This window comes from Hyperolius riggenbachi, chromosome 5 (assembly GCF_040937935.1).
Source record: "Hyperolius riggenbachi isolate aHypRig1 chromosome 5, aHypRig1.pri, whole genome shotgun sequence".
NCBI lineage: Eukaryota > Metazoa > Chordata > Amphibia > Anura > Hyperoliidae > Hyperolius > Hyperolius riggenbachi.
In genome coordinates this window covers 403,070,030-403,087,876 of record NC_090650.1, presented here as the reverse complement: position 1 = coordinate 403,087,876, position 17,847 = coordinate 403,070,030, and the positions used below count along the sequence as shown (strand labels likewise).

Below are 17,847 nucleotides of genomic sequence, written 5' to 3'. Positions count from 1 at the left end.
GGGGATCGCCGCCATGTGACAGGGGACGTCCTGTCACTGGCTGCACAGGACGGATAGCGTCCTGTGCAGCCCAGATCTCCCGGGGGTGGCAGCTAGGAGAGGGAGGGGGAGGATTTCGCCGCGGAGGGGGGCTTTGAGGTGCCCCCCCCCCCCGCAAAATGCCAGCCAGGAGGAGCGATCAGACCCCCCCTGCACATCATCCCCCTAGTGGGGAAAAAAGGGGGGCGATCTGATCGCTCTGAGTGCTCTTTGATCTGTGCTGGGGGCTGCAGAGCCCACCCAGCACAGATCACCTAAAACAGCGCTGGTCCTTAAGGGGGGGGTAAAGGGTGGGTCCTCAAGTGGTTAAGCAGAGTAGGCACAGTGCACAATTTTAATTAAACTGACCTCTTTTGGAGGGCAAATTAGTGGTCTATGTGCTCTGATTTTAGCAGCAGTGTGTTTGCCGCAATTGGCCACTGAGTCCCCTTAACTAGACTAGCTCCTGATTGGTTAGTTGCCTTGCATTTGCATTTGAAGGATGTTTTGTAAGGCCAATGTGGCTATACATTTCTCCATTAGCTGAGTTCCCCACTATATACCTAGAACTGTTACGGGGTGACCAGAGCTCCAGAGATGTCTGTAATATAAATTGATATCTATCATCCGAACAGCTGCAGTGCGCCCTCTCCCCTCTGATTGGCTGCATCTTCCCTCTCTGTTGTCATGGAGCTGGCTTCATTTGCTTATTTGACCTGCGATGAGCAGGATGCATTAACGTCTGTCTCCATGGCAACCCCATCCCGGGATCCACACGCCACCCGGAGGAGGACGCATTGATATGCAGAGCGGCACTGCAGCCAGGTGCAGGTCGCCCTACAGGGGCTCAATTATTGTCACATCACCCCAAATATAGTCACATACATAAAGGAGCATATTAAGGCTGCAAGGAACGCACTAGAGAACTTGTTCTCTCAGGGGAATGGGAAGGATATGTGGGAAAAATAATAAAAGGCCATGTGACGAGTGTGGATCCATAGCAGCAGCTTATTATTCTTTATAAAGCACCAACATATTCTGTAGTGCTGTACAGAGCAAGAAACCAACATGGGGTGCGTAACACACAGTGGTGTACACCAAATGTAGACATTGGGCATAATACAGAATAGCATGCTTCTGACAAGCGGTTTGGCATTGACCTGATGTGCAATGATCAGGTGAAGGCAAAAAGATCACTTGCTAAAAATCTAGTGAAGAGCAAAATATTATAATGCCTGGTGCACGCCATACAATATCCCATCAGATACACGGGTCGAATCAACTATTTCCAACAGGTCTTATCTGATTTGTGATAGTTTTTTTCTAATTGCTTTTGTATAGATGTGATCGGAAAAATCAATCCAGTTTTTCAGTGCTGGAATGTTCTATTAGCCTGCTTCTGGTACTGACAAAAATCCATCATCCAGGCACCACTGCTATCCCTACAGCTAAGTTAAAGGCTGGGGTCTTAGCTTCTAAAGAATGCATTCCCTTGCGTAGTCATGATTGAATTTTTGTGAATACAATTATATGAACACTAGTAGACCCAGCCCGTTTAAGAACGGGCTCTAGGTCTACGACTCGCCCGTCCAGCTTCCTGGTCCCAGCTGTCCGTTATTGCGCAGTAACAAAAATCCTGGGACACAGGGACAAAACTGTTGGACGCAGCGACACTTAGCTTTTATTAGGTAGGATTTGCATGTTAGTGTGCAATGGGTTATCTGTCTCTGCCATTTTTCTGACCACGCCCCCTTTAGCAGTACTTCCCTAACGTTGTGGTATTTTATGCCCTCCTTTGGAGTTGGAGGGAGTGCGCAAGGGTCAAGTGACTGTAACTCGTGCTTGACTTTTCAAGTGATTACTTGTATTGGAAGCAACTCTTGGTAGCAGAAAGGGGTAAGGAGTCATTGGAGGATTCTGGTGCTTGTTTTAGCACTGGGCCTTTTTTTTTTTTTTTTTTTTTTTTTTTTTTTTGCAAAGTTGTTTCCAGTATCAACTTTTGGTCCTGAAGAAAATGTATGTATTGATTAGATGTGCTCGTAGTCTGTTGCTCTCTGTGTGGTGTAAGGAAGTTGTGCTTTCTTGCACAGGCATGTGACCACCCAACCATCTCTCTCCTTCTTTCTACAGGAAGTGAAGCGGACTTCAGCTCCTCCAGCAGTACTGGCAGTATCTCCGCCCCCGAGGTGCATGTTAGCACCGCCCCTGGAGGGAAGAAGACTACCTTCTCACGCAAGTACGAGTCTGTGTGTGTGTGTGTGTGTGTGTGGCCACACATGTAATGCTGCAGGCTTAGTGGGCAGAGCCATAGCTAATGTCAGAACTATGACAATTGGATTGCTTTGCAAAGGTCTCCCCAACTGAAGGGTTGCCTTCTAGCTGGATGAACCTTTAAAGGGAACCTGAAGTGAGAGGGGTATGAAGGCTAACCTATATCATTAATTTTAAAACAATACCAGTTACCTGGCTGTCCTGCTGATCCTCTGCCTCTATACTTTTGAGATCAACTCTAAACAAGCATGCAGATCAGGGGTCTCTGACAAGATTAGCTGCATGCTTGTTTCAGGGGTGTGATTCAGACACTACTGAAGCCAGAAAGATCAGCAGGACAGCCAGGCAACTGGTATTGTTCAAAAGGAAATGAAATATGGCAGCCTCCATATCCCTCTCACAATGGGTTTGATTCACTAACAGCCATTTAACAGCCCACGGCAATATAACCAGTACTTATTTTAGCAAAGTACTGCATGTGGCGCAATTAGCGTGACCATCGGTAGTACACGAGTACTGCAAGTGTTGCTATGGTAATGTTACATAAGTAAATGAGCTCTCTTTACCATAGCTGTTTTGAAGGTCGCGATATTTGCGTAGTGTAGGTTACTTTGCTGTTGTAGGTGCTGGTATTTTTAGCTGTTTGCACACAGCAATATTTGCCACAGTGAATCAACCCCTGTGTTTTTTATTAAGGCTGGATTCACACTTGTCTATCGGTTTCTGCATGAGCTGTCTGACGGGAAATAGGAAACACCGAGAGCCCAATATAGTGTATTATGTATTGGAAACCGTGGATAAATGTAAGTGTGAGATAAATATACTCACAAATGTGGGTTACCGCATAGGCAACCACTGTAGATGCAGGTGAGGAGATTAGACCTGTCCCCACTCAGGATTAAGATGTTGCTCTCTGTAGATCAGAAAAGTAGGAGTAGATCACCCCTCCACCAGGGGTGGACACAGTATTCTCGTAAGAGAACAGAGGCGCCAGCAGGATAAAAGTAATAAAAACCTTTTTAGAGGCGCTATTCGTGCTACTGACGAGCTACTGTTTGTCCCCTATCTTATTGCCTGACGAAGCGGGCTGTGCCTGCGAAACGCGTTGCATCTTTTGGGGTACCAATAATTTATTTGCTTAATTCAGACAGTATATTGAGTCTGCTTTCTGGAGGTAAGTACACCACTGCCTCCCAGCAAATTTTAAAATTTGTATTAACTTTTATCCTGCTGGCGCCTCTTCTCTTACGATGTCTGACAGTCCTGCATTGCTATCGGTTGTTTTTTCTGCATGTGCAGAACATTCAAGTGTGAGCTAGCCCATTGATTAATCTCATCTGTGTTTTCTGCATAGGAAAACTGAGAACCAAGTGTGAATCCAGCCTGGTGTCCCGTTCACACTTCAAATGTTTTGTGATTGAGATTTTTTGCAATTGTGTTTTGCGGATTTCATTCACGTGAACGAGAATCACAACGCAGTTGCCGAGAAAACGCTACATTATGCATGTTTGCGGTCATTGGAAGTCACAAAGGTGCCGCAATCGATGCTGTGAGAGTAATCCCGTAGGATGACTTGTGCAGCAGCACTTTGCAGATTACGAGCGATCAGCAAAGCGCAAATCATGGGCAAAAAGGGCCCAAGTGTGAACTCGGCCCAAAGGAGCACCAAAAGTGAGAAGAAGTCTACCCAATGGAGACGTGTCTGTGAGTTATTTATCTAGGCATGGCAATTTCTAGGCTAGATTGTACACAGGGCGAAGGTGTAAAAATTGTGTGTGCCCCCACCCATAGGTTCATGAACTTTATTTGCAATGCAGTATTTTGCAGTATGAGTTGGTCGCCAGTACTATGTAGCTGCCTCCAGTATAGGTAGCCAGATGTCTCCTTTTTTTTTTTTTTTTTTTTTTATTTATATAGCGCCAACATATTCCACAGTGCTTTTAGTATAAGCCCCTTTCCTAGGATGTTGTGGCCCAATGTGCCTCCAGTATAGCTAGACAGCTATAGGTGCCTCCAGTATAGCTAGACAGCTATAGGTGCCTCCAGTATAGCTAGACAGCTATAGGTGCCTCCAGTATAACTAGCCAGGTATAGGTAGTCAGGTATAGGTGCCTCCACTATAGCTAGCCAAGTATAGGTATCTCCAGTATAGCTAACCAGGCATAGGTGCCCCCAGTATAGACAGCCAAGCATAGCTGCCCGCAGTATAGGTATCTAGGTATAGGTGCCTCCAGTATAGGTTGCCAGGCATAGGTGCCCCAATATAGCTAGCTAAGCTTGGGTGCCACAGTAAAGGTTTCAAGGTATAGGTGCCCCAGTATAGGTAGCTAGGCATGGGTACCCTCAGTAATGGTAGCCAGGTATAGAGGGCACAGTGGCGGGAGTATGCAGAGTGGGTGATTGGGATACGCACGTTGCTGGGATCAAGCGCCGCATGTACTTACTAAGGGCGCTGTTACTATGAGATGGAACGCAGAGCCAGGAAGTACGTACACGCTGCACTGGAACTTGGCAACGTGAGTATCCTGATTACCTGGCCTGCATGTGCCCGCTGCTGAGGGCCCCCCATGCAGATGCGCCCTGGCAATGCCCTGCCTCATCCACTCAGAAATGGGCATGTATCTAGGTTTTAGTATCTCAGAAAAAAAGATGAGCAGTTTTAACTGTTTGACACATTTATTCACACGCACTAGACCTACACTGGTGCACGCAGCCTAAATATGCCCACGTAATATAAACACCAGCAGTAGAGGATGAGGCCGTTGGCGATCAAAATATCAGACATAGGCTGTCAGACAGCAGAGCTCAGTATCTTTCAGAAGACCATTTGATTGGCTCCTAACCCCATGATCACGGTGAGCCAATCGCAGTGAGCACTGATAGCTTTGTAAAAAAAAAAAAAAAAAAAAAAAAAAAAAAAAAAAAGGTCTCTGGTCCCAAAGTGATTAGTCTGTGTACATTATAACTTGTGCTTCAGTGAAGCACTGCGGCCTCTTGCCATGTGGTTTCTGTGCCATGCAGCTGTGTGGGGGTCTGTGCATTGTGCTTACAGGTAGGGGGCGCTCTGCACCCTCAATATTTCTACAGAGCTGTTGAGTCATTGTTATAAGCTGGTAGCGCAGTGTTGTGTTCATGTCTGCAATGGACGCTGTAACAGGCTTTCCCTCTTCTGTTTTTGGAAGAGTGCCGTACCGCGCAGAGACTCAGAAACGGGGCTGCAGGAGCGCTGCTGAGAGGTGACTGCATGCGCGGCTCCGCCGTATCTCTGTACATTGTGGTGTGCACACCCTGTGCTGTGAGGTGCCCCGTCACACATTGGTGGTTTCCCTGTCACACATCGGTGGTCTATTTACTTTGTGATCCCATTTCTTGCAGCCAAACCAGAAGTGTGTGCAGCATAATTCTGCAGAATGTGTGTAGGTGCATGCGCACAGCATTGTCTGTGGTGTCCGTATGCAGAATGTGTTCAGTGTGCTGTTGAGGAACTACAAGTCCCACAATGCATTGCAGCAGTCTGACAGCCACAGTCATGACTCATAAAGGCAAATGCATCGTGGGATTTGAAGTTCCTTAACAGCTGGAGGGCCAAGTTTGCCCATGCCTGTTATATCCTGTGTGTGCAGCTTGTGCAGCACATCTGCTGCTTTGTGGCTGTGTATCTGCTCAGTGTATGTGTGCGCATACAGCATTTTTCTGAAGAATTTTGTATGCAGAAGGTTACTTGTGTAGGTTTACATAGTGAGTAGCATGTTCAATTGTTTGTGTCATAGGTGTTTGTATGCAGAATGTTTGTTTGCATTTGTGAGTGTCTTTGGTATTTGTATGAAGAATTTGTTTGTTGTGTATGTTTCCATTTGCGCATTGGTTTTTGGAAGCTACAAAGGCGAGAAATTGAGAGCTCTTGATAGTGTAGTATGTTAGTTACATAGTTGCACAGTTATTTGGGTTGAAAAAAGACATATGTCCATCGAGTTAAACCAGAGAACAAAGTACAACACCAACATAAGCCTGCTCCCTCACACATCCTGGTGATCCAGAGGAAGGCGAAAAACCCTTACAAGGCATGGTCCAATTAGCCCCAAAAGGGAAAAATTCCTTCCCGACTCCAGATGGCAATCGGATAAAATCCCTGGATCAACATCATTAGGCATTACCGAGTAATTGTAGCCATGGATGTCATTCAACGCAAGGAAAGCATCTGAGCCCCCTTTAAATGCAGCTATAGAATTTGCCATAACTATTTCCTGTGGCAATGCATTCCACATCTTAATCACTCTTACTGTAAAGAACCCTTTCCTAAATGGCTAAAACGTTTTTCCTCCATGCGCAGATCATGTCCACTAGTCCTTTGTGAAGGTCTAGGGACAAAAAGCTCATCTGCCAAGCTTTAATCTTGCCCTCTGATGTATTTATACATGTTAATTAGCTCCCCTCTAAGGCCACATACACACATCAGACCATAGTCTTTTGAAAATGAAAGATCACAGACCAATCTTGCCACCCTTCATGTAGTATGAGAGCCATACTCTACACAGTCTATTCTATGGAGCTGAACTCCCCATCAGAAAAAAATCTGTGCAAGATGCTGAACACACAGATGCTGTACAGACACAAAAGATCAGTATCTGCAAAAGATCTGTTCCTGCCAAAAATCCATTCCTGCAAATTGCAATGATAGTCTATGAGATCTGCAGATCATCATACACACATGATTTAACTGACATTCATCTGCAGATCAAGCAATCATCCGCAGATCTAAAAATCCATCCTGGTGGATCTGATCTGCAGATGAATGTCAGTTAAATCATGTGTGTGTGATGATCTGCAGATCTCATAGACTATCATTGCAATTTGCAGGAATGGATTTTTGGCAGGAACAGATCTTTTGCAGATACTGATCTTTTGTGTCTGTACAGCATCTGTGTGTGCAGCATCTTGCAAAGATTTCTGTCTGATGGGGAGTTCAGCTCCATAGAAGACTGTGTAGAGTATGGCTCTCATACTACATGAAGGGTGGCAAGATTGGTCTGTGATCTTTCATTTTCAAAAGACTATGGTCTGATGTGTGTATGTGGCCTTAGGCGTCTTTTCTCTAGACTAAATAAACCCAGTTTATCTAACCTTTCTTGGTAAGTGAGACCTTCCATCCCACGTATCAATTTTGTTGCTTGTCTCTGCAACTGCTCTACAACTGCAATATCTTTCCTGTAATGTGGTGCCCAGAACTGAATTCCATATTCCAGATGTGGCCTTACTAGTATCTGCAGTAGTTTTTAAACCTAAATAAAAAGGATAAAGAAAAATGAAGGAAATGTACTAACAAAAGTCTGCTTCTGCTAAGGCAACCACTGTAAGGCCAGAAACCCACTAGGAGCGATATGATCTTATAAAAATCCCCCATAGCATTGCATTAGCAAGAGCTTATACAAATCACTAGCGATTAGAAATCACTCCTAGTGGGTTTCTGGCCTAAGGCCTTGTTTGCTTTGCGTTCCAACCACATTGGCGTTCATGTTGGGTGTTTGACGGAAATTTTTTTTTTTTTTTTCCGGTGCTTGGGTGGGTGGTGCGATTTTGTTAAATGCACTTTTCTAAATGCTTTTCCAGAGCAGTTTTTTAATTCCACTTCCTGACGCAAGTAGGAAGTGAACTTTTACCCGGAAAAAAATACATTGTATGTATTTTTAAAAAAACGTGAACGCAATCGATGCACAAATCGATTTTTCCTATACCTTCCATTGAGGCAAAATCACCCTGAAAATGGTACATGCAGAGCTTTTGTCTGCAGCAAGCAAACAGAACGCCGCAAAGTGACCTATCTCATTGGAAAGCGTAGTGTAAGTACTTTTAGGGCGATTTGTACAAATTGCCTGTGCTTAAAAATTCAAAAAAACTCCTCGTGTGAAGAAGCCCTAACAGCAGGTGGTGAGATAAAACCCAACCACACTCTGGTTAAAAAGGTCACCCTCTGTAGACAGGAAAGCTGGGTAATGCCTCTCCACCAAGGGTGGACTTTAAATTCAGTGTGGATAATTTAACAGAGGCGGCAAATTTAGAATAAAATATTTAAAAACCATTTAAAAAGGGAGGTCGTGGGGAACTTATCTACCCAAGTAGATTCACAAGTCAATTATCGGCAAAAATTCTCTTTATTCGTAACTCCAGATTTTGCAACTCTTTTTACAGCTCTATGCCCGCTTCATCAGGCTATAACAGGAGTAACTGCTACTGAAGCCTTAGCCAGCAAAAACCCCTCCATCTATCCTATCCGTATGCAGAATGTTTGTTGTGTTTGCATTGTGTCTATATGTGCATGCGTCTTTTGTGTTTGTATGCACAATGTGTGTTGCATGTGTTTGCATTGTATTTGTGCAGCACATTTGCTGTTTGGGGCGTGGTCAAAATGTGAACACGTTGTTTGTGTCTGCAGTGCATGTGTGTGTCTAGGATATGTATGCATGTAACCTCTCAATACTTAGAGGTAACTAAAAAGGGATGCACAAAGCTGTTGTGTAAGAAATATGTGGGGGTCTTTCTGACAAAGTAAATGTATGCGTTACCCAACCTTTTAGCTATGATTGGTTGCAGGTTTACAGACGGTAAGTATTAGCTATTTGCAATGGCATGCTATTATTTGCTGACCAATTCATCCTTGCACAAAGATCCCCCAGCATCCCGATTGCTCTTCCCATCCACAATGCTGCTGTCATCACACTCCACATATTCTAAATCTGCGGTTTCTTCCCCATCATCTTCCTTTCTGGTTATTCCCATCATCTTCCCATCACTTATGGAGGACGGATTCAGCTAAAGTTTCATTTCCACTTGCTCGCCGGCTCCCCTCTGGCTGGGGGCGGCCGGCTCGCCTCTGAACTTGGCATGATCAATGTAAACTAATTCTTCAGAATTATTTACCAGACAGGATATCAGCTGTGCACAGTAGTATCTTTTCCTCACCACATAAGCCAACTTAGACAAAAATAATAGAAAAAAAACTCATTGTAATTGAGAGGATATCTTGATCTGGTTTTGATGTTTGCCACAATAGTCCATCAAAATTTTTTTTATACGTGTTTGTTTTTTTTACTGCTGTTGATTTTGGAGTGTTGGTGTGTTCCAGCCGCGCATCCCATGGAAGAGGCCACAACTGCTCCTCTGGAAAGGCAGTGCAGAGTCCTCCAACCGCACGGGAGAAGGAGCTCTTCTCAGCTATATGCAGGAGTCAGCTGAGTCCGGTCAATGCCCACGATGCCTACGGGGTCTCCTCTGCTAGCAGCAGTAACTCCGGCTCCTACAAGGGCAGCGACACAAGCCCTACACTCAGGTACTGCACTCTTGTTATGCGCCTTTACTACAAGACTTCTCTTTATTTGCGCTAAGCTCTGTACATGCACTAGATTCTCATTGACTGGTTGTCAGTCGTTCTGACTGACAAAGAGCATTAAGCCATGTAGAAAATACCGATTGCAAATGATCTAATCATTTGCAATCGATATTTTCTACATGGCTTAATGCTTTGAAAGACTCCTGGAGGTCACCTGAGAGACAAACTTCCCATCTTTGCCCCAGATCACTCTTGATATGTGAAGATTGATTCTCCCCCCCCCATATGATAACAGCTAACATGGTCCTGCCAATCTCTGGGTTGGTTTCTTCCATGGGGTCTTGGATCACTGCATCCAGCTTTGCTTTGACCCAGCACTGTTTGAATAGAGCTGCAGTAGAAACTCCATAAAAGCATACTGCGCCACCTGCAGATATTGTAACTGAACCCAGAATATCCAATTCTGGCAGGTACTGTATCTCCAGATTTTAGAGTGCCTACAGATGAACAAGAGGGGTCATACAGATACTGTAGCTTGACTTCACCAATCTGTTTATGTACCCTGTCAACATTACGCCTGTGGTGGACTAACCTGGATGGTCTTCTGTCAACCTCAGCCTTGTAGTAGAATGAGGTACAGGGAGTGCAGAATTATTAGGCAAATGAGTATTTTGTCCACATCATCCTCTTTATGCATGTTGTCTTACTCCAAGCTGTATAGGCTCGAAAGCCTACTACCAATTAAGCATATTAGGTGATGTGCATCTCTGTAATGAGAAGGGGTGCGGTCTAATGACATCAACACCCTATATCAGGTGTGCATAATTATTAGGCGACTTCCTTTCCTTTGGCAAAATGGGTCAAAAGAAGGACTTGACAGGCTCAGAAAAGTCAAAAATAGTGAGATATCTTGCAGAGGGATGCAGCACTCTTAAAATTGCAAAGCTTCTGAAGCGTGATCATCGAACAATCAAGCGTTTCATTCAAAATAGTCAACAGGGTCGCAAGAAGCGTGTGGGAAAACCAAGGCGTAAAATAACTGCCCATGAACTGAGAAAAGTCAAGCGTGCAGCTGACAAGATGCCACTTGCCACCAGTTTGGCCATATTTCAGAGCTGCAACATCACTGGAGTGCCCAAAAGCACAAGGTGTGCAATACTCAGAGACATGGCCTAGGTATGAAAGGCTGAAAGACGACCACCACTGAACAAGACAGACAAGCTGAAACGTCAAGACTGGGCCAAGAAATATCTCAAGACTGATTTTTTTTCTAAGGTTTTATGGACTGATGAAATGAGTGAGTCTTGATGGGCCAGATGGATGGGCCCGTGGCTGGATTGGTAAAGGGCAGAGAGCTCCAGTCCGACTCAGGTGCCAGCAAGGTGGAGGTGGTGTACTGGTTTGGGCTGGTATCATCAAAGATGAGCTTGTGGGGCCTTTTTGGGTTGAGGATGGAGGTAAGCTCAACTCCCAGTCCTACTGCCAGTTTCTGGAAGACACATTCTTCAAGCAGTGGTACAGGAAGAAGTCTTCATCCTTCAAGAAAAACATGATTTTCATGCAGGACAATGCTCCATCACACGCGTCCAAGTACTCCACAGCGTGGCTGGCAAGAAAGGGTATAAAAGAAGAAAAACTAATGACATGGCCTCCTTGTTCACCTGATCTGAACCCCATTGAGAACCTGTGGTCCATCATAAAATGTGAGATTTACAAGGAGGGAAAACAGTACACCTCTCTGAACAGTGTCTGGGAGGCTGTGGTTGCTGCTGCACGCAATGTTGATGGTGAACAGATCAAAACACTGACAGAATCCATGGATGGCAGGCTTTTGAGTGTCCTTGCAAAGAAAGGTGGCTACATTGGTCACTGATTTGTTTTTGTTTTGTTTTTGAATGTCAGAAATGTATATTTGTGAATGTTGAGCTGTTATATTGGTTTCACTGGTAAAAATAAATAATTGAAATTGGTATATATTTGTTTTTTAAGTTGCCTGATAATTATGCACAGTAATAGTCACCTGCACACACAGATATTCCCCCTAAAATAGCTAAAACTAAAAAACTAAAAACTACTTTCAAAAATATTCAGCTTTGATATTAATGAGTTTTTGGGTACATTGAAAACATGGTTGTTCAATAATAAAATTATTCCTCAAAAATACGTGCCTAATAATTCTGCACTCCCTGTATACTGGTCAGCTGAACACTTTAGTCCTGTTGGTTAGAGACACCAGGCCATCAGCCAAGAACGTTAGACTTCATGTTGTGTAAAACAATGGGAATTATTTACAAATGTTATGGGTAGAGTCTTATTCTGGCCTATTTGGCCCCAACTTGCAATTTACAGCAAATTCACCCTTCACCTCTACATCCTCCTGTAGCTTTTTTTTTTTTTTTTTTTCCCTGCACCTACCCAGCCTAATGCGTCTCTGCAATTAGCTCTGTTACCCTTATTATAATACTATATATGTCTGCAGTTAGGAAGAAAAGCTGTGGGGCAGGAAGATGTCGTCATTAGCTGGTTAGGGACGGAGTCCAATTCAGTAATGGTGTCCGATTGCTTAAACTGCTAATAGTGATTTGAGGACCAGGAAGTCGACCAGCCTGCACCTGGGACCCTAATGGTGCAAAATGTAGAACAGGAAAGGACTGGGTCTCCAGCTGGATTTTGCAGTATTGGCTTATTTTATTCGTACCATAGCCACCACATGGCACAACGTTTCAGAACACAGGCCTTGTCAAGTGCACTTGACAAACGCATGCATGCCGAATTGTTGTGCTATGTTGTGGCTATTCTACCAATAAGATAAAACTGCAAAATCCAGGTGGAGACCCTGGGCCATATGTAATTCACTTTTTCACCTGAGCTTTCGCCAAGAAAATGTTTCATCGATTTTTAAAATACCTTTCCAGCACTTTTCAACTAAAAAAGTACCAACAAGTAGGTGAAGTACTATCAAAATTGTTTTGAGTATTTTGTTGCTTGTCGGTGGCTTAAAAGGCATTTTATCGTCGACTTTAAAAATCTATTTACTAGGAGAGCATTCAGAAGAAAAAGTTTATTGCATATGGGCCCCAGTCTTTTCCCTTTGCTGGTTAGGGATTGAGTTCATAGCTGAAGCCTTGCATTCCTATTCAGCCTCATGGTGTACATGTAAAAGGGCACCGCAGATAGATGTTAGAGTGTCGGTAACATTACTGATTTTCTACTAGTTAGTTCCGTTATTCTACGATGACCCAACTTACCTTTACACTAGCCCTCACTATTGATGCCGAACACTACCTGATCCTCCCCAACCCCCGGCGCTGCCTAACCCTAAAACCCCCATGGTAGTGCCTAGTACTAAGGACCCCCCCGGCCTAACCCTATGTGCCATAATAATGTTTAGAGAGACTGGTGTACTGTAGCTGATGGGAATTTGCAGGTGAAGCTGGTTTGAAAACTTCCCTGGTAAATGATTCACAAAACACTTCTGATTATAATGTGGAATCGCATTTCTCTTCCAGGCGCAACATGAGATACGCATCATGTGGCGACAATCATGGCATCAAACCACCATCCCCCGAGCAGTATCTGACTCCTCTGCAGCAGAAGGAGGTCTCCATCCGCCACCTGAAGGCCAAGCTGAAGGAGTCTCAGAGCTCTCTGGAGGAAAGGTGATCACTATGGAAATGGCTGGTGGATTCTATGCATAGCCTCAGGCTAGAGGCTGTTTTATGAATGGGGCCTCCCATACCCAGATTTGTCTTCTGTCATCTCTTCTGCCTTCCCTTTATTGTTCATCTCCTTTTTATTTCATTACACTTTATTTTATTTTTTTTAGAAGGTGGTTGAGAAATATTTGACGTCTGTAAATGGTTTGAAAAGCTTTTTATTGACAAGGTTTAAAAATATCACAGAGGAGAGAACTCCAGCAGAAAAAGTGAATTGCATATGGGCCAGGGAGTTTTCAGCAATCCTCATTATTATGTTCTCATAGGTGATCGAAACCTGGCCTGGGTTTATGGTCTCCGGTGTGGAGAGCCTTAATCTGGCTGTGGTGTTCCTTTTCTGTGTGTATTGATACTTCTGCAGCAGCTTGGTATTAACAGAAGATGGAATGCAATTGTAGATTCAACCTCCTGTTAAATATCAAGCAGCTCCTTCAGTCCAGTACCATGGGATAAAAATGTATTCTGCTTCAGAGGGCAAAGTGGTTTGTTTGTTTGTTGTGGTGTGTGTGTTTTTTTTTTTTTTGTTTTTTTTTTGTCTTCTTGGGGTGTACATAAAAAAGGGTGCCTGGAAATTTGGGCATCCAGTAAAGTCGATAGTAGCGTATTGGTAAATTTACTGTAGAGTACCCAAGCAGCTCGGGGTGACTCAAAACCACTAGGAAAGTATAGGGAATTAAAAAAAAAAAGACCGAAAAGCCCTCCTACTAAAAAGCAATTTACCTGTAAGAATGCAAACCACACTGATGTTCTACTAATACTAGTAGAAAAAAACTATAGTAAAATGTCAGTGTTAAGTACTGATATTTTACTACAGCTCAACATAACCCTATTCTCACACCAAACCATCCCACTAATTGATGCCTAACCTTAACCCCAACGGCTTCCCTTCACCACCCCACCCTTTCACGGCTAACCTTAACTGTCCATCACCCCTGAAGCCATCAATACACAATAGAAAAAAGCAAAACCTACATTTTGGGCACTGCCATAGGTGCTCGTTGAAATATCGGTTATGAGGGGACATTTAGATAAATAATTAGGTGTTGGGGCCGTCCACAATGCAAAATTTGTCTACAAATAGGTTGCGCAAATGTACACTATTTGTTGCCGTGTTGCACGTTGCAGGCATCCCTGGCGACTTTTATTTATTGGGTGCCCAAATTTCCCCTCACTGTTATTTCAGTGATTGCCTACAGTGGTGCCCAAATTTCTGCTGCCACCGGGTGCTCAAAGTTCCTGCTACCTTCCAGGGTATGGGGAGCAAGAAAATATCGATTACCGTATAGCCTTACTCCTCTCATTTTTACATTTCAGGGAAACAGAAATACATGACCTGAAAACTCAGCTGGCCCGTATGAGAGAAGACTGGATTGAGGAGGAATGTCATCGTGTTGAGGCCCAGTTGGCTCTGAAAGAAGCTCGGAAAGAGATCAAGAGGCTGAAGCAGTTCATTGAGACAATGAAAAACAGCTTGGCTGAGAAAGATAAAGGCATTCAGAAGTACTTTATAGACATAAACATTCAGAACCGGAAATTGGAGACCCTTCTGCGTACTATGGAACTAGCCCAGGATGAGGCCTTTCGAGATGAACCTGGTCTGGATTACTTTTGTAACTCACCAGGAGTTTCATTGACGGAAAGTGCAATATATGATAAAATGTCAGAGGGTCTCCTCATGGAAGAACAAGCAACTGAGGAGATGGCAGACTGTGACCTTCTTCTGAACGATGACTTGGCAAACAGAGATGACCTTTATGACGATGTCCTGATGGAAACGAGGAGTGATCTTGGTAGTTTGGGCAATCTGAATTCCACTTTGTTACCCAATGCTGCTTTTGGGAAAGATAATGTGAAAGTACATTCCAAGTGGGCTCCAGGTTCACAGTGGATGGAGCAGGCAATCCAAACCGATGTTGTTCCTTATAGCCTTGATCTCGAAAACCTCTTTCTCAAGATGTTCAAATCCCAAAATGATCTCATTTGTGGTCTCCAATCCAAAGGTGCTTCTGGCGCTACAGATTTGATTGACTTGACCCCCAATGACCCAAACTCTGCTATCCTTTTATCCCCAGATTTTCTGCAGAATGATCCCCCTTCAACCCAAAACCGTGCCATGAAAGAACTCGACTTTGAAGAGCCTTTGCCACGACTGCCGTCTATAGATGCAGAACGCATGTGCTTGGCCAAGAAGCACTGGAGTGACCGTTTTCTGACCGATCTGTTGGCTGTGGCTGTGCCAGTTATTCCTACAATGCTGTGGGCATTCACTGCACAGAGAGGAAGGGCAGATCCAGTATACAACATTGGCAGTATGATGCGTGGGTGTTGTCTGATAGCTTTACATACTCTTCGGAAAACTTCTTACAGCCCTTATATTTAGTTAACTTTTTTTTTTCTTTTTTCTAGAACTTATGATCTAGAATGTTTGGACTTTGTCCTTTCCTGTATGCTTAAAGGGGAAGCTGTATATAAGCTAGATGGTTTTACTCTTCATACGATCTGTCGGTATTGGTCCCAACTAGTTCCTATCGTACTGATATAATACCAACACCATGCTGCTTGTTTGGTCCTTCTAGTGGGCATTTACAGTTGATGGCCATGCCAATGATCTGATGCCCAATGAAGGAGGCCACATACAGCCGTGCTCTGCTGGTATTGTATAACTACCCTAGGATCCAGTTAACAAGATAGGAGTGAGACCATAATCATGTCTGACCAGCTATATAAAAAATGGATTTTTCCAAATGGACTCACAGATCTCTTGTTTATTCTTATTCTCCACTGCGTGGTCCTGGTGGCCTCTGGGTAGGGTCATGACTGGATCACCAAGTTTACAGAAATTTTTCTATTTCCCTTTTAAGCTCTTTGTTTGCAAAAAGCACTTATCAGATTGAGTAATCTCAATCTGTCACCCGTCGCACCTAATTAAATTTCCATTTTGCACTTTATTAACTTTCACTTTAAGCTTCTTATTTGGAAGCAGAATAAAATGAAGAAAAAAAAAGTAGAGAGCTTTGCTTCTACCCCTGAAAAATGAAGAAAAAAATGCACTAAAAATTATTACAGGACAAACATTTTGAATGTTGTGATGTAAAAAAAAATGCACTTCTAAATTCCAAAATTACTTTATAATGCGGCTTTGCTGCTCTTATGTTCTTTAGCGATGCATAATTTTTTTTTTGTTTGTTTTTTTTTTTTTCTCCATTCCCTCATTTTCCTGCACTGGAGCCTTCACTAACCTTGGAGTTCTCTTATTTAAAGGGGTTGTCCACCTTGCTGAAGATGTAAAGGATGGTTCCAACCACAACTTGCATCACAGTTAATTGGATGCTGCCATATTGGATCACCCAGGATTCCAATGGTGAAATCTCTGCCTGAGTTTCCAGTTTTGCCATCATACAGTGGCTATTTTCTATCCTGTAGCAGAAAATCCCTCTCATAGCTTGTTTGGGGCAGAGCTGGTCACTCTAGAAGAGATGGTTCACCCTTGGTAGAAACTAAGATACAATAAGGCAAATCATCCTTTAACGTCACTTAAATATACTTTTTGGGGTGAGATTTGCCTTTTTATTAGCTTTTTGTCGAAGCTGCTTCTTGAAACCGCTTAAAATTCTCCCTCTACATACATTTTCTTGTGACCAGCTGACACTGGTTAACCTTTGGGACAGGTTGTCAAAGGCACCTGAGGCAAGGGGTTGACCTTTGACAGCAGCACCAAGGAATTGCTTTCAAGGGACAACTTATACCGGTTCCGAGAGATGGCTAAGAGATTTGAAGTTGGGTGCCGACACTCTTGAATGTAGTCTTCTTGTTGGTGTAGTTGTATGCAACGTGTAAGTGTCCATGGCATTGTGGATCTCGCTAGCACAGCTGCCTCATTTCATAGAGCCCCCATATTCTGCTGTAGGTATGCCTGGCTATCTGTGAAGTATCTCTCTTGTTGCCTATGGTAATGTGACCCTCTATTCTCTCGTGGCTGCCTTGTGTCACAGCATGTTCGTACTCCAGACATGTGCCTGTATTCCCCAGAAATTATTGCAAAGTGTTTACATAGCATGAGATGTATTTATAAGGTGTATAGCAGATATTTATTTATTTGTGTATTTCCATGTTGCTGGAACACCAACGCATTTCGCTTGTCAGAACTCTATATGTACAGATTCAATAAATTGACCTTGTCTAATTCTGTTGTTGCTTGGTGGTTTTTCTTGTGTGTGTGTGTTTTTTTTTTGTTTTTGTTTTTTTTTTTAACCTTCTTTGCCACTTTTGATTTCCTTGGGGTAGCTGTACTCATGGGATTTCAATGGCAAATATTCTATTTGCCATCCTATCATGACAAGTGGCTCAGGCAGCCAATCTGGGAGCTGATGAGTAGGGATGGTCAATGAAATGCAAATACTTTCGAGTTGATGCAGCATTCTGCAAATTTTATATCCAATTAAATCCTGCCAAGGTGAAATTTGGTTGGTCCATTTTCAAGCTGCATACATTTTCATACAAAAATTTGCATAATTCTGA

The 17,847-nt window shown here is 43.4% G+C and overlaps 1 protein-coding gene across 4 annotated transcripts in view; it reads left to right on the top strand.

Annotated features, from left to right (window-relative positions):
* SYBU (syntabulin) overlaps positions 1–17,512 on the top strand; it is a 60,812-nt gene extending 43,300 nt beyond the window's left edge. For 2 of the 4 annotated variants that reach the window (XM_068237927.1, XM_068237925.1), the window contains exons 6-10: positions 2,149–2,254; positions 5,472–5,525; positions 9,410–9,613; positions 13,123–13,272; positions 14,644–17,512. In XM_068237927.1, the coding sequence (XP_068094028.1) occupies positions 2,149–2,254; positions 5,472–5,525; positions 9,410–9,613; positions 13,123–13,272; positions 14,644–15,709 (1,580 nt within the window). In that variant the 3' untranslated portion in view covers positions 15,710–17,512. The remainder of the gene's footprint in view (positions 1–2,148; positions 2,255–5,471; positions 5,526–9,409; positions 9,614–13,122; positions 13,273–14,643) is intronic. The other 2 variants (XM_068237928.1, XM_068237929.1) reach the window with 2 other exon arrangements.
* The last annotated feature ends 335 nt before the right edge of the window (positions 17,513–17,847 follow it).